The following is a 12,503-nucleotide window of genomic DNA, read 5'->3' as shown; positions in this document are numbered from 1 at the left end:
TACTAGGAGGTACAATATCACGGCAAATTCCCTGATCCTCGGGCTGTGACAATCTTTCTGCCCCCTCTTTTGCAACATATCCTGAGCCTTAGGTGTGGAAGGTTCTGTAGATATATCTGTTGGGACTGTGCTCCACACCTCTGCCATTGGATTGATTGTGGTGGTTTTCTGTCGTGGTCTCTGCTACAAAGAGAAGTTGTATACTAAATAAATACAGAAATTGTATACTAAATAAATAAATAAATTTTTTAAAAAATAAAGACAAAACAAAAACTCTACTGAAAAAATAATAATGGTAGTAAATTACCAATCTGGGTAAAAATAATATATAACCACTTAATATATATATAAAATGTATAACCACTTAAGGAGTTTATCTTGGCCCAGCCTTCAAATCTGAGGCCTGGGCTCTCCTACTGCCAACCATTTAAAGACATCTCAAAAGCAAATATCCAAGAGTGGCAAGCAAGGAACAATGTATTAGAAAATAGCCAGATAAGAGGTCTTGCCTTGAACAAAAGGTAGATGTCTGAGGACAATGCCTGAAGTTGTCCTCTGACCACTACATACGTGCCCTGTGTCCATACACAGGCATCCCCAACAAATGCACAAACACATAAGCTTGCGCGTGCAGCCATATGTGTATGTGCTCACACACACATGCACACATACACACACACACACACACACACACACACACACTCCCAGCATTCAGTTTAGTTTTCCCCATCTAGCTCTATTCTACTCTATCACAAGCTCGAGACAGTTTCTTTATTAACCAATGGTATTCACAGCATACAGAGGGGCATCCCACATCACCCCATTCTAACTTAATTACTGTTTTAACAACTCTACCTCTATCCAGTTATGTTTTGAGGTACTGTGGTGTGTGTGTGTGTGTGTGTGTGTGTGTGTGTGTCTGTCTGTAATTCTCTCCCTTGCCTCCACCCCCTGTATGCCTTGTGTTTCCCTGGTCTCCGACACTCCTGTTTTCCTCACAGGCTTGGAATTTTCTTCTGCCCTCTGCTGCCGTTTATCCAAATGATCACTCTCATCATCATGTTCTATGTCAAAAATGTGAGTTGGACCCAAGGGCAGCCAATTACTTTCCTTTGGTAACGTATGACCTGGTGGGGATCTGAGCTGGAAAGGGGGTATGGGGAGGGGTCAGGAAGCTGTAAGTCAGTGATTGGAGCGCTGGCACTTGGTGGGGTGCTGAGGAATGCTCCTTGGCCACAGGTAGAAGGGTTCCACTTCTTCCCTCAGGTCAGCCTGATGATGAACTTCCAACCTCCAAGCAAGGCCTGGCGGGCCTCACAGATGATAACGTTCTTCATCTTCTTGCTCTTCTTTCCGTCCTTCACGGGAGTGCTGTGCACCCTGGCCATCACCATCTGGAGGTAGGGGACTGTGGCTTTAGTGAAGATTTAATGATCTAAATAGATGTCTATTTGTTTTGTTTTTTTGCTTTGGTGTTTTTTTTTTTTCCTCGAGACAGGGTTTCTCCGTGTAGCCCTGGCTGTCCTGGAACTAGCTCTTGTAGACCAGGCTGGCCTCAAACTCACAGAGATCTGCCTGCTTCTGCCTCCCGAGTGCTGGGATCAAAGGCGTGCACCAACACTGTTTATTTTTAAATGCGGATTTTATTCTCGAGATATGGAGACAGTTGCCGTTGAAATCATAGTGTGTTACTCACACTTCCCAAGAAAGGAAGACTCCCCATGCCATGCAAGGCCACATGAGGAAAAGTCAGAGGTGATCAGGAGGAAGGTAGAATGAGGGACCAAAGCCTTCACTGTCATTTTCAGGGTAAAGAGCAGATAAAGCAGAGTAACCACGCTAGGATTGGTCGTTTTGAGTCTTTACAGAGGTTCTGCAGTCTTGGCGGGCTAGTGTAAGTTATGGAGGCCATGACCTTGGGGTAACTGGGCCTGGACATGCTCCAACTGTGAGCTTGTTAAAAGAGGTGGATGTGTGGCAGGCTCCACACCAGTGGTTATCTTCATATGAAGTCATGCTTTCTAGGCTAGTCCTGGGAAAGGAGGTCTCCCTAGAGTCAATAAAACTCTCAGATGACAAACATCAGAGTAAAACCTGTGCTTAAGACAGAGCTCAGCCCATGTTCCTAGGGTAGCCAGCAAATACAAGATCCAAGGAACGGGATAATTCCTACCCTGGATTTATTCTACGCATTCCACACATCCTACACCATAGTTGGGATTTCTGCCAAGTGTTCAAGCTTCCCAGACTGGGAGAGGCTACTTCTTCCACACTGAGAAGGAAACTTGACTGAAGTGAACCAGAGGCCTGCTCTGGACTGGCTTCTCCTCCTTTGGCTCCACCTCACTGCAGCCCTGAAGCTTCTGCTCCATGTCTAGGCCCTAGAAGGTCCTTTTCTCCATGGTCAGGGTCCTCTCTCTGAAGGGGTCTCCCCATTCCCTTTGAGTCTCAGCTCCAAAGTCAGCTCTAGACCTGAGCATCCCAGTCACCCCTGGCTACAGGCCCCTTACCCCTTTTCTTTCTCAGGCCCAAGTTCCACCCATCATTCCATAGTTCACAGTTTACATGTAAGAGCTTTCTTCCATGTATGTATGTGTATCATGTGTTTTCCTGGTACCTACAGAGAACAAAAGAGAACATCAGATTCCTCAGAACTGTTACAGATGGTGTGAGCCACTATGTGGGTGTTGGGAACTGAACCCGGTTCCCCTTATAAGAATAGGAAGTGCTCTGAACCTCTGGGCCATGCCTCCTGCCCCAATCTTTGCTTCTTTTGTCATATCTACTCCCCATCTTCTGTCTTCCTAATCTTCCAGTTTCTATTCATTTGTAACAGCTGACAGCACATGTAGATGAAGTTTCTGTCCCACTCAGTCCAGCAGCCATTCAGCCCCAAAGAAACACAAAGAGGATTATATTAATTATAAATTGATGGCCTATTAGCTCAGGCTTATTATTAACTAGCTCTTACAACTTAAATTAATCCATAATTCTTGTCTGTGTTTAGCCACATGGTTTGGTATCTTTTCTCAGTAAAGCATTCTCATCTTGCTTGCTCTGTGTCTGGCTGGTGACTGACTCTCTGACTTTCCTCTTCCCAGAATTCTCTTAGTTTGGTCACTCTACCTATACTTCCTGCCTGGCTACTGGCCAATCAGCATTTTTACTAAACAAATACAAGTGACAAATCTTTACAGTGTACAAGAGCATTCTCCCACAGCAAGTACATGCTCACAGTATCACACCTGGCTTCCATAGCTAACAAGCCTCCCACTTGGTGGGTCACATTCCCAAGAAAGACTTTCTGATCACCCCAAAGATATTACTAGATCATTACCTGGATTCTGGATTGGCCACTGGGGCAGGTGATAGCACTCTAAGAGCTGGTCCTCAGACAGCAGGTGACACCAGGCAAGATTGAGTGGGAGCTTGATGATGTAATCACAAAACAATCCCACACCATTTAAGAATTATGAATCATAAAAGGGTTATTTATTTAAGGGGAAAACTTACTGTTTTCCTCTAGATAACAGTCCTCTGCATGAACAGGAGCAGAGTCTAGCAGCTGGAAGCAGGAGCCAAGAGCAAGAGAGTGGGCACACATTTACAGCTGTTTTTACAGTATAAGAGACCACACCCAAGTGGACTGGTATCTTAAAGGCTATTGGCTGAAGGAGCAGAATGTGCTCCCACAGCAGGAGCTCTTCCCTAGAAGTGGAGTGTGGGAAGAGCGAGCAAGATTTTCTGTCTCTAGAGTCGGGATCCAGATGGAATCCTTTGATTCTGGAATGCCTACTACTACCCCTGAGTCACAGGCAGCAGATGGCTTTCTGCTTCTTGTTTTCAGACTGAAACCTTCCCCAGACTGTGGCCCCTTCCGAGGTCTGCCTTCCTTCATTCAGTCCGTCTACAGCTGGATCGATACCCTAAGCAAAAGGTCTGGCTACTTGTGGGTCGTCTGGATCTACCAGAACCTCATCGGAAGTGTGCACTTCTTTTTCATCCTCACCCTCATCGTGCTGTAAGTGGGGATCCTCGGGAAACTAGAGGGAGGAGAAGCTAAATGTTCCCAGGGACCCTCTCATCAAGATGAGAATGGTTCCAGGGATGTTCCTTTGGGAAATAAGGCAAGGAGTATAGGGCAGTGAGCATAGGATAGTCTCCACTCCACCCCGAAGAGACAGTTTTCTGTAAAATGTTGTCTGCTGTTTTCATATCTAAGCTTTTATTTTGGAATGCTTTACAAAGAAAGTATACTTGTTTTCTTCCTTTTTGCTGGGGATATAGCTCAGTGGTAGAGCGCTAGCCTAGCATGTGTAAGACCCAGACGTTAATCCTTAGTACTGGGAAATAAGGAGAACATTAAAATTAACCAAACAAAAAAAAAAAAAGAAAGAAAGAAAGAAAATATGGGGCTGGAGAGATGGCTCAGCGGTTAAGAGCACTGACTATCTTTCCAGAGGTTCTGAGTTCAGTTTCCAGCAACCACATGGTGGCAAAGAACCATCTGGGGCTGGAGAAATGGCTCAGTGGTTAAGAGCACTGCTTGCTCTTTCGAAGGTCCTGAGTTCAATTCCCAGCAACCACATGGTGGCTCACAACCATCTGTAATGAGATCTGGTGCCCTCTTCTGACAAGCAGGCATACATGCAGACAGAATACTGAGAATACTGTATACATAATTAGTAAATAAATCTTTTTTTTAAAAAAAGAACCATCTATAATGAGATTTGCTGCCTTCTGGCATGCAAGCATACATGCAGACAAAACACTCTATATATAATAAATAAATAAAATCTTTTTAAAAAAAGAATAAAAATATGCCGGGCGGTGGTGGCACACATCTTTAATCCCAGCATTTGAGAGGCAGAGGCAGGTGGATCTCTGTAAGTCTGAGGCCAGCCTGGTCTATGAGAGCTAGTTCCAGGACAGTTAGAAACCCTGTCTCAGAAAAAAGAAAGAGAGAAAGAACGAACGAACGAAAGAAAGAAAGAAAAAAAGAAAGGAAAGAAAGAAAATGTGTGAAATTCTTAGAAGAATTTCTTTGGAGACTGAGAGATATAAAACTGGCTTCATTGATATTTAGGGTATTGCATTTTAATTTTTAAAAATATCCATTTATGACATCTTGTGAAGACTCATCAACATGGGGTTCATTTTCCTGCATGGAAGAATTGGCTGGTCAGCTCACAGTGCTCTGAGTTTTGCAGCTTAGCCTCCACAGCATTAGATAGGGCTGCTCCATGTCGGGAGACACAGGATTCAAGGACTATTGGAGGCAGCCATGGAGTACAGAACAATGTCTGTGCTCTGCAGATGTGAGTGACGACTCAGAGATAGGATGGTTCCAGACCCAGCTTCATGCTGCACAGACCGATGGCGGAGGAAGAGGCTAGAAGCCAGGTCTCCTGGCTCTCATTGATGCTCCCCTCCCCCCACTCCCCAGTAGCAGCGGTTACTGGGACTTTAGAATGGTAAGCTGGCCTCCTGCCTGGCTTCTCTTTCACTGGCTCTGTTGCTGTCTCCCTTGTACTTCTGACACTAAACAATGTGTGACAGGGAAAGGGTCCCTTACACTAAGCAATCCTTCAACACCACGGGCACCACGTGGGTAGCCTACCATTTCAGTCAGTTCGATCCTGGACCTGGATGGCATCAACCTCACAAGTTAAGGGATGGGTCCTGCAAAGCCCATTTTAGGAGCTGGATATGACAGGGTACATCTGTAACCGCAACACTAGCTGGGGCAGAGACAGAGCACAGTGGCCAACCAGTCTACCTGTTGGTGAGTACCAGGTTCAGTGAGAGTCTGAAAAACAAAATGAGATGGAGAGTAATTTAGCAGGAAGCCAGATTTTGAACTCTGGCTTCTGTACATGCATTCACAGAAACATGTACACATGCATACACATGAACACACATACAATACAGATTCTCAAGTTCTACTAAACCTATGTATTTGAAAAAAAATCCAAGAAATGTACATTACTTCATGTTTGAATAGCACTTGTGCAAATCACATAATCTAGCTACATATTCAAACTGTATGTTTTAAAAATGTTGATTTGCCTGGCCCTTGCCTGGAGAATGTGTGCCGGCTTGATCTAAGGACCAACCGTGATGTAGGACTTACCTCTACCTCCCAAGTGATTCCATGTGCAACCAGGACGAAAAAGAAAATCTAAGGCAGTGGTTCTCAACCTTCCTAATGATGCAACCATTTAATACAGTTCCTCATGTTGTGGTGACCCCCAACCATAAACTTATTTTTGTTGCTACTTCATAACTGTAATTTTGCTACTGTTATGAATCATAATGTAAATATCTATGTTTTGCTGTGATGTTAGTTGATCCCTGTGAAAGGGTTCCTTGACCACCCCGAAGGGGTCATGACCCACAGGTTGAGAACCACTGCTCTGAGGTACTTGACCTTCCTCCCTGTTTTGACTTTTCAGGGACACACTTGGGTCAAAACCCATCTGCAAGCAAATATTCCAATACTATATACCCCCACGTCAACATGGAGCCTCCAAGCACTGTCAAGAGTGCCTGTCATTTTCTTCTCTTCCAGGATCATCACCTATCTTTACTGGCAGATCACAGAGGGCAGGAAGATCATGATCCGGCTGCTCCATGAACAGATCATTAACGTAAGGTTCTCCTGTAACCCCCTCCCCAAATGCCCCCTGCCCCATTGCTTCTCTCAACAGAGTATAACAAAAAATTCCAAACATATTCCAAAATAGAGAGAATAAATAGTACAATGACTTTCCAGTCCCATCATCACCCGACATCTGTGTGCATGTGTGTACTTGTATGTGCAGGTATACATGGAAGTGCATGCACATGTGTGGAGAAGGCCAGAGGACAACCTTGGGTGTCATTCCTCAGACTCCGTATTTTTTTTCTTTTTTTTCCATTCATATTTTTAGAATAATAAAACAAGGTCTCTTCTTGGCCTCGAAGTTGCTGAGAACGCCAGGCAGGCTGGCCAGTGAACTCCGAAGACCTGCTGGTTTTCATTTCCTCCACCACTAGAATTACAAGCACATGCCACCATGCTTGTCTTTTCTTATATTGGTTCAGACATCAAACCTGCTTGTGAGCACTTCACTGACAGATGTCACTTCAGCCACATTGACATTTATATACTCTCATTTCATGCCTGCAGATCTTTGCATTACTTTTTTTTTTAAATATTTATTTATTTATTATGTATACAATATTCTGTCTGTGTGTATGCCTGCAGGCCAGAAGAGGGCACCAGACCCTGTTACAGATGGTTGTGAGCCACCATGTGGTTGCTGGGAATTGAACTCAGAACCTTTGGAAGAGCAGGCAATGCTCTTAACCTCTGAGCCATCTCTCCAGTCCCTGCATTACTTTTAATACTCTTGAGGTTTTTGCATTAGCTAGCTCTCTCATCCCAGTGACACGATACTCGACAAGAGGCCCCTGGACGGAGGAACTATTTATTTTGGCTCACATTTCAGTCCATCACGGTAGGGAAGGCAGGGTAGAATTCATGAAGGCAGGAGCATGTGGCAGAGTCTGGTCACCTGTTGGCAGATCAGGAGGCAGAGAAGTTGAACCAGAATCAGAAGCAGGTACCACCTCCAAGACCTGCCCCCAGAAGCCCACATCTGCTATTTAGGCCACTTTCCTGACAGTTCTATGACCACCTGAGTGAGCACCATTCCTGGGGGTAGCCCTTCCTGCTCGGGGAAGCTCAGAGGCCACAGAAATATTAGCGTGAGCTGTAGTTACACAGTGATGGTTGTTGGGATAATTATTACAAGCAGGATGTGAAAATCACTGGTTCAAAATTTAAGGAAAAACAGGCATGAAGTTGGGATGACAATGCCTGTGTGTTGATATTGCCTTTCTGATGTTGGGGTAACCATGCCTATGTGAAGCTGGGGTGACCATGCCTGTGTCATGCTGGGGTGACAGTACCTGTGCAGAGGAGACAAGAATGCTCACCTGGCTCCCCACACAGGTGAAGCAGTTCACGCCTTCCTGCTGTAGAGCTCCTGGGGAAGTGGTCTAGTCTCCTGGGGGAAGGAACACTGTCTCTTGTTTTCCTTTGAACTGTTCAATCACAGATCTCAGCCCACACAGATAACTTTGAACCTTTTTTTCTTCCATTTATTTATTTATTTTTAATTAAAAATTTCCACCTCCTCCCATTTCTTTCCCCCTCCCCCCATTCCCTCCCCCTCCCTCTCCAGTCCGAAGAGCAGTCAGGGTTCCCTGCCCTGTGTGAAGTCCAAGGTCCTCCCCCCTCCATCCAGGTCTAGGAAGGTGAGCATCTAAACAGACTAGGCTCCCACAAAGCCAGTACATGCAGTAGGAACAAAACCCAGGGCCATTGTCCTTGGCTTCTCATCAGCCCTCATTGTCAGTCACATTCAGAGAGTCCGGTTTGATCACATGCTCCATCAGTCCCAGTCCAGCTGGCCTTGGTGAGCTCCCATTAGATCAGCCCCACTGTCTCAGTGGGTGGGCACACCCCTCGTGGTCCTGACTTCCTTGCTCATGTTCTCCTTCCTTCTGCTCCTCACTTGGACCTTGGGAGCTCAGTCCAGTGCTCCAATGTGGGTCTTTGTCTCTAGCTTCATCCATCGCCAGATGAAGGGTCTGTCCGGATGGAACTCCTCAGCACTCGAACCTTTTGTTTTTAATTTTATTAGTTATTATTAAATTATTTGTGTGTGTGTGTGTGTGTGTGTGTGAGTCTGAATACAGGCATATGAGTCTCTTGTCAAAGAGGACAACTTGTAGGAGTCAATCCTCTCCTCCTACCATGGATTCCAAGGATGGAACTCGGGTCTTCAGGCTTTTGTAGCAAACACTTTTACCTGCTGAGCCATCTTACCTGCCCACGTAGAACTTTGATGGCTGAATTATTGTTGATGGACTTAGGAACACTAAGTTTTGGCATCTCAGTATAAGGACTGGGAAGGCCCAGGCAAGACTAGTTCATAGAATGAGGACTGGGACAGGGAGCTTGCAAGTAGGGCTCTGAAAGTCTGAGTCCTGAGCCTTGAGACAGTGACACAGAAGTTACAACCAGCATCAAGCTAGCAAAGACGCCACCCCAACCCACTGGGGAGGGCTTGTCCCTTGGAGGAACCAATGGCGATGCAGGAGAATTCCAGGACTCATCGGCTTTGCTCTGAAACATTCCTTCTCTCTCATCTGTAGAAAGCACAGTGGATGGACATCTCCGTTGGACTTGGGGGACCCCCTTTGATCCATGCCTTCTGCACCCGGCACCAGCACGCATCTTCCATGCTTTACTTTTGTTTTTCCTTCTTGGCAGGAGGGCAAAGATAAGATGTTTCTGATAGAAAAGTTGGCCAAGCTGCAGGATATGGAGAAGAGAGCCAACCCCAGTGCACTGATCCTGGAAAGAAGAGAGGTGGAGGTGAGGTCACAGCTCCCTTGGGGCCACAGAACACACACTGGCATCCTTGTGACAAGTGCATTGGAAAGCAGACACAAAACTCTAGGGTTTCTGTTTGGTTTTTCGTTTCTGTGCAACAGAGTCTAGTCTTGATGTATAGCCCAGGCTGGCTCCTGTTCTAGCCTCTTGACTTCCGAGGTTACAGGTGTGATTAACTCCTTCTCTCTATGATCCTGCTCTTTCTGTTATTAAACATTTCTGTGCTTTTAATTTAAAAAAAAAACATTGTTTACCTAATATTTTCATGATTGGCTGTGGTCCAGGAGCTGGGTCACTGTGAACTAAAGAACGCTCTGGTCTCATGGAGTTCACACCTGTTTTAAATCACCCAGAAATACACACGTGTATCCCATTAAATAGTCAACACTATTTTCCAGATCTTTCCCTGGGATGTCAGCAATCACACCTGAGTCTCCCCAGGACGGATTCTGAAAGTAGGGCTTTCATAATTCTATAACCACAGCATGATATCCAAATAATATCATCGCTTTGTCTTCACTGAAAACTGTATCCTGGGCATGGATGCCTTCTGGATATGTTTGGACATTTGAGTTTTGGGGCTTTTCAAGTAGTAAAACTGGTGTTGAATGAAACATTTTATTAAGAACTGTAATAAGTTATCAGTATATTAATAGTCATTGCTTTGTGATGCTGTGGATAGAAACCAGGGCCTTGTGCATGCGGGGCATGTCTACTCCTGAACCATAGCCCTTGTCCTGATTATTATAAGTATTTTACGGATTTCTGCTTCAAGGACATGTACATCTGCCCCATAGCATACTGTTAATTAAGCTCATAAAAAGATTTTTTTTTTGCCAATTGCCATTGGTCTCCTGGAATATACTAGTAAAAGGCAAATACCTTAACTCAAAACATCGAAAACATAATTTACTCTTTGTGTAAATTAATACTATCGGTATTGCGCATCTCAAATCCCCAAAAGTCAGGTACCCTTTTCACCCCAGGCAGTAAATATCTGTGGAATGAATGCCATATCTGTTGCTTAAAAGCTAAACATGCTGGATATTTCTGTGGCTGGCTCTTGGTCCCCATTACCCCTTCATTTTAAAATAGTGCTAGGTTCACAGATTGTACTAACTGTTCCAACACATGCAGCGTTTGCATTCCCTGCTCCAGTGACACCACTGTCTGTTTCCTTCATTTACAGCAACACAACCCTTTGTATTTGGAGGACCTCAGTGCTGCTCATGGTGAGTACCAGAACTGCCAAGACAGAGACGTGCAGTGGCACAGCCCGAGGGGGAGGGTGTGCAGTTGCTCTTCAGCAGCAAACCGGACCTTGGATGAATTTGCTTTTGGTCTGGTCTAACACAGAAGCTCACGATGTCTCTAGAACCTGGTTTCTGTCGGTTTCAGATCACATGTTAGCATGTTACACAAACAGCCAATTGTCATGATGGCAAGACAGCATCGCCAACATCTCCCATCTCCTCTGGTTCAATCTAGTCAGCGAATCTAGAATTTCCACATCAGCTTCGTTCAGTCTGGTGTGTTCACCCACAAACCCATGTCTATGACTGTGAAAATGTGACAGTACCTTTGGCCGTAGCCAAACCCTGTGCTTCAGCTACGGTACTGATGATACAACCGTACAGAGCATAGGAACTGAGAGCGGGCAGTTCTGCCTGCCAAGTCGGGCTGATGCCAGGAGAATGATGTTGGGGAGGAAACAGATAAGCCCACTCACTTTTCTAGACCAGTTATTTATACTTTTGTGAGTGCATGCTTGTGTATGTGCCTGTGTGTGTCCGAGGAGGCCAGAAGAGGGAGTTAAGGGTCCTCTATTGCTCTACCTATTTCTTTGAGGCAGGAGCTCCCCCTGAACTTAGAACTTGAATTTTCTTGACTAGTCTAGAAACCAGCAAGCTTCAGTAATCCCCCTGCCTCTTATATCAGGGTTTATAGGAATGTGTGGGACATCTGGCTTGGTATCTGGGCCAAACGCTGGTCCTCATGATTCCACAACAAGCATTCTGACCACACAGCAACCTCTCCAGCCCTGCATTGGTTTTTTTAAATAGTATTTACCATCAACAGTCAATAATGGAGATCAAGGGGAAAGACTAAAATCTTAAAAAGGAGGCAGGAAGGAAGGCTTGAGAGCTTTCCCTTGAGGAGATGGGACTGTGTATATGTGCATTAACTTCTCTTTCCTGTGTCAAACCCAGACCTGCGATTGAGGCGATCAGTGCAAGAAGAGAATCCAGAAGCCTGATGACGGTTGTGTGTTGTGGCAGCCAGATGCCAGTCAAAACAAGAAAGACGATAAAAATAAATGGGACAGCCTCCCTGACGGCTGGACCTCGGGAGCTTCTCAGGAGTGGAATCTAAGCCTGAGCCAAGAGGACTCTGACCCACAGTGCAATTGGCTCTATAAAAGAGGGCACACTTACTTCTCTTCCAACCAGGATTGCTGATTTTTTTTTCCAAAACAGAGTACTTGAAATTTTCTAATTAAAACTATTAAAATATTGGGATTATCCCACAAACACCTGGGAAGAGGTAGCCTGCAAATATTGCACTTTTATCTTTAAGAAATATGTATCTGCATGATGGAGCCTTTAAGAATCTCTCTTCCTAGACCTGGCAATGGTTTAAAAACTGGTGCTCAGAAAAATGGTCCACAATGAATAAAAATGTGATCCTTGATCTGGGATGCAAAAATCTCTAAATGGCGTGACTTGCATTTGCTCTGACTTTGAACTAGAAACAGTCCCATGTCATCTAAAGCTGAAGTGTAGTGAAAAGTCTTGCAGCTGAACTTTGTCTTTATTGAGTATGAGAGTCTTGGGGCTGGACTAGATATAGGAGAGGTGGAGGAAAAGAACGAGACTCTGTCCCTAGAAGAGTGTATGCATGGTCATTGTTATGGTTTGAATCTAAAGTGTCCTCTGCAGACTCATGTTTTGAATGCTTGTTCCCTGACTGGTGACACTATCTGGGGAGACTGTGGAACTTTTAGGAGATAGACCCTTGATGGAGCAAGCAGGTAATTAGAGGCAGGCCTTTCAAG

At 45.0% G+C, this 12,503-nt stretch overlaps 1 protein-coding gene across 1 annotated transcript in view; it reads left to right on the top strand.

The window, feature by feature from the left end:
* The window catches only part of Tmc5 (transmembrane channel like 5), an 86,916-nt gene extending 74,807 nt beyond the window's left edge, over nucleotides 1–12,109 (top strand). Inside the window, exons 16-22 of the mRNA XM_057778324.1 lie at nucleotides 1,002–1,077; nucleotides 1,267–1,400; nucleotides 3,848–4,021; nucleotides 6,572–6,650; nucleotides 9,326–9,430; nucleotides 10,638–10,680; nucleotides 11,659–12,109. Coding sequence (XP_057634307.1) covers nucleotides 1,002–1,077; nucleotides 1,267–1,400; nucleotides 3,848–4,021; nucleotides 6,572–6,650; nucleotides 9,326–9,430; nucleotides 10,638–10,680; nucleotides 11,659–11,705 — 658 coding nt within the window. The 3' untranslated portion in view covers nucleotides 11,706–12,109. The remainder of the gene's footprint in view (nucleotides 1–1,001; nucleotides 1,078–1,266; nucleotides 1,401–3,847; nucleotides 4,022–6,571; nucleotides 6,651–9,325; nucleotides 9,431–10,637; nucleotides 10,681–11,658) is intronic.
* Nucleotides 12,110–12,503: the final 394 nt, after the last annotated feature.

This window comes from Chionomys nivalis, chromosome 8, assembly GCF_950005125.1.
Source record: "Chionomys nivalis chromosome 8, mChiNiv1.1, whole genome shotgun sequence".
Taxonomy (NCBI): domain Eukaryota; kingdom Metazoa; phylum Chordata; class Mammalia; order Rodentia; family Cricetidae; genus Chionomys; species Chionomys nivalis.
Note: the sequence above shows the minus strand (reverse complement) of the source record. Positions and strands in the feature narration are given on the sequence as shown.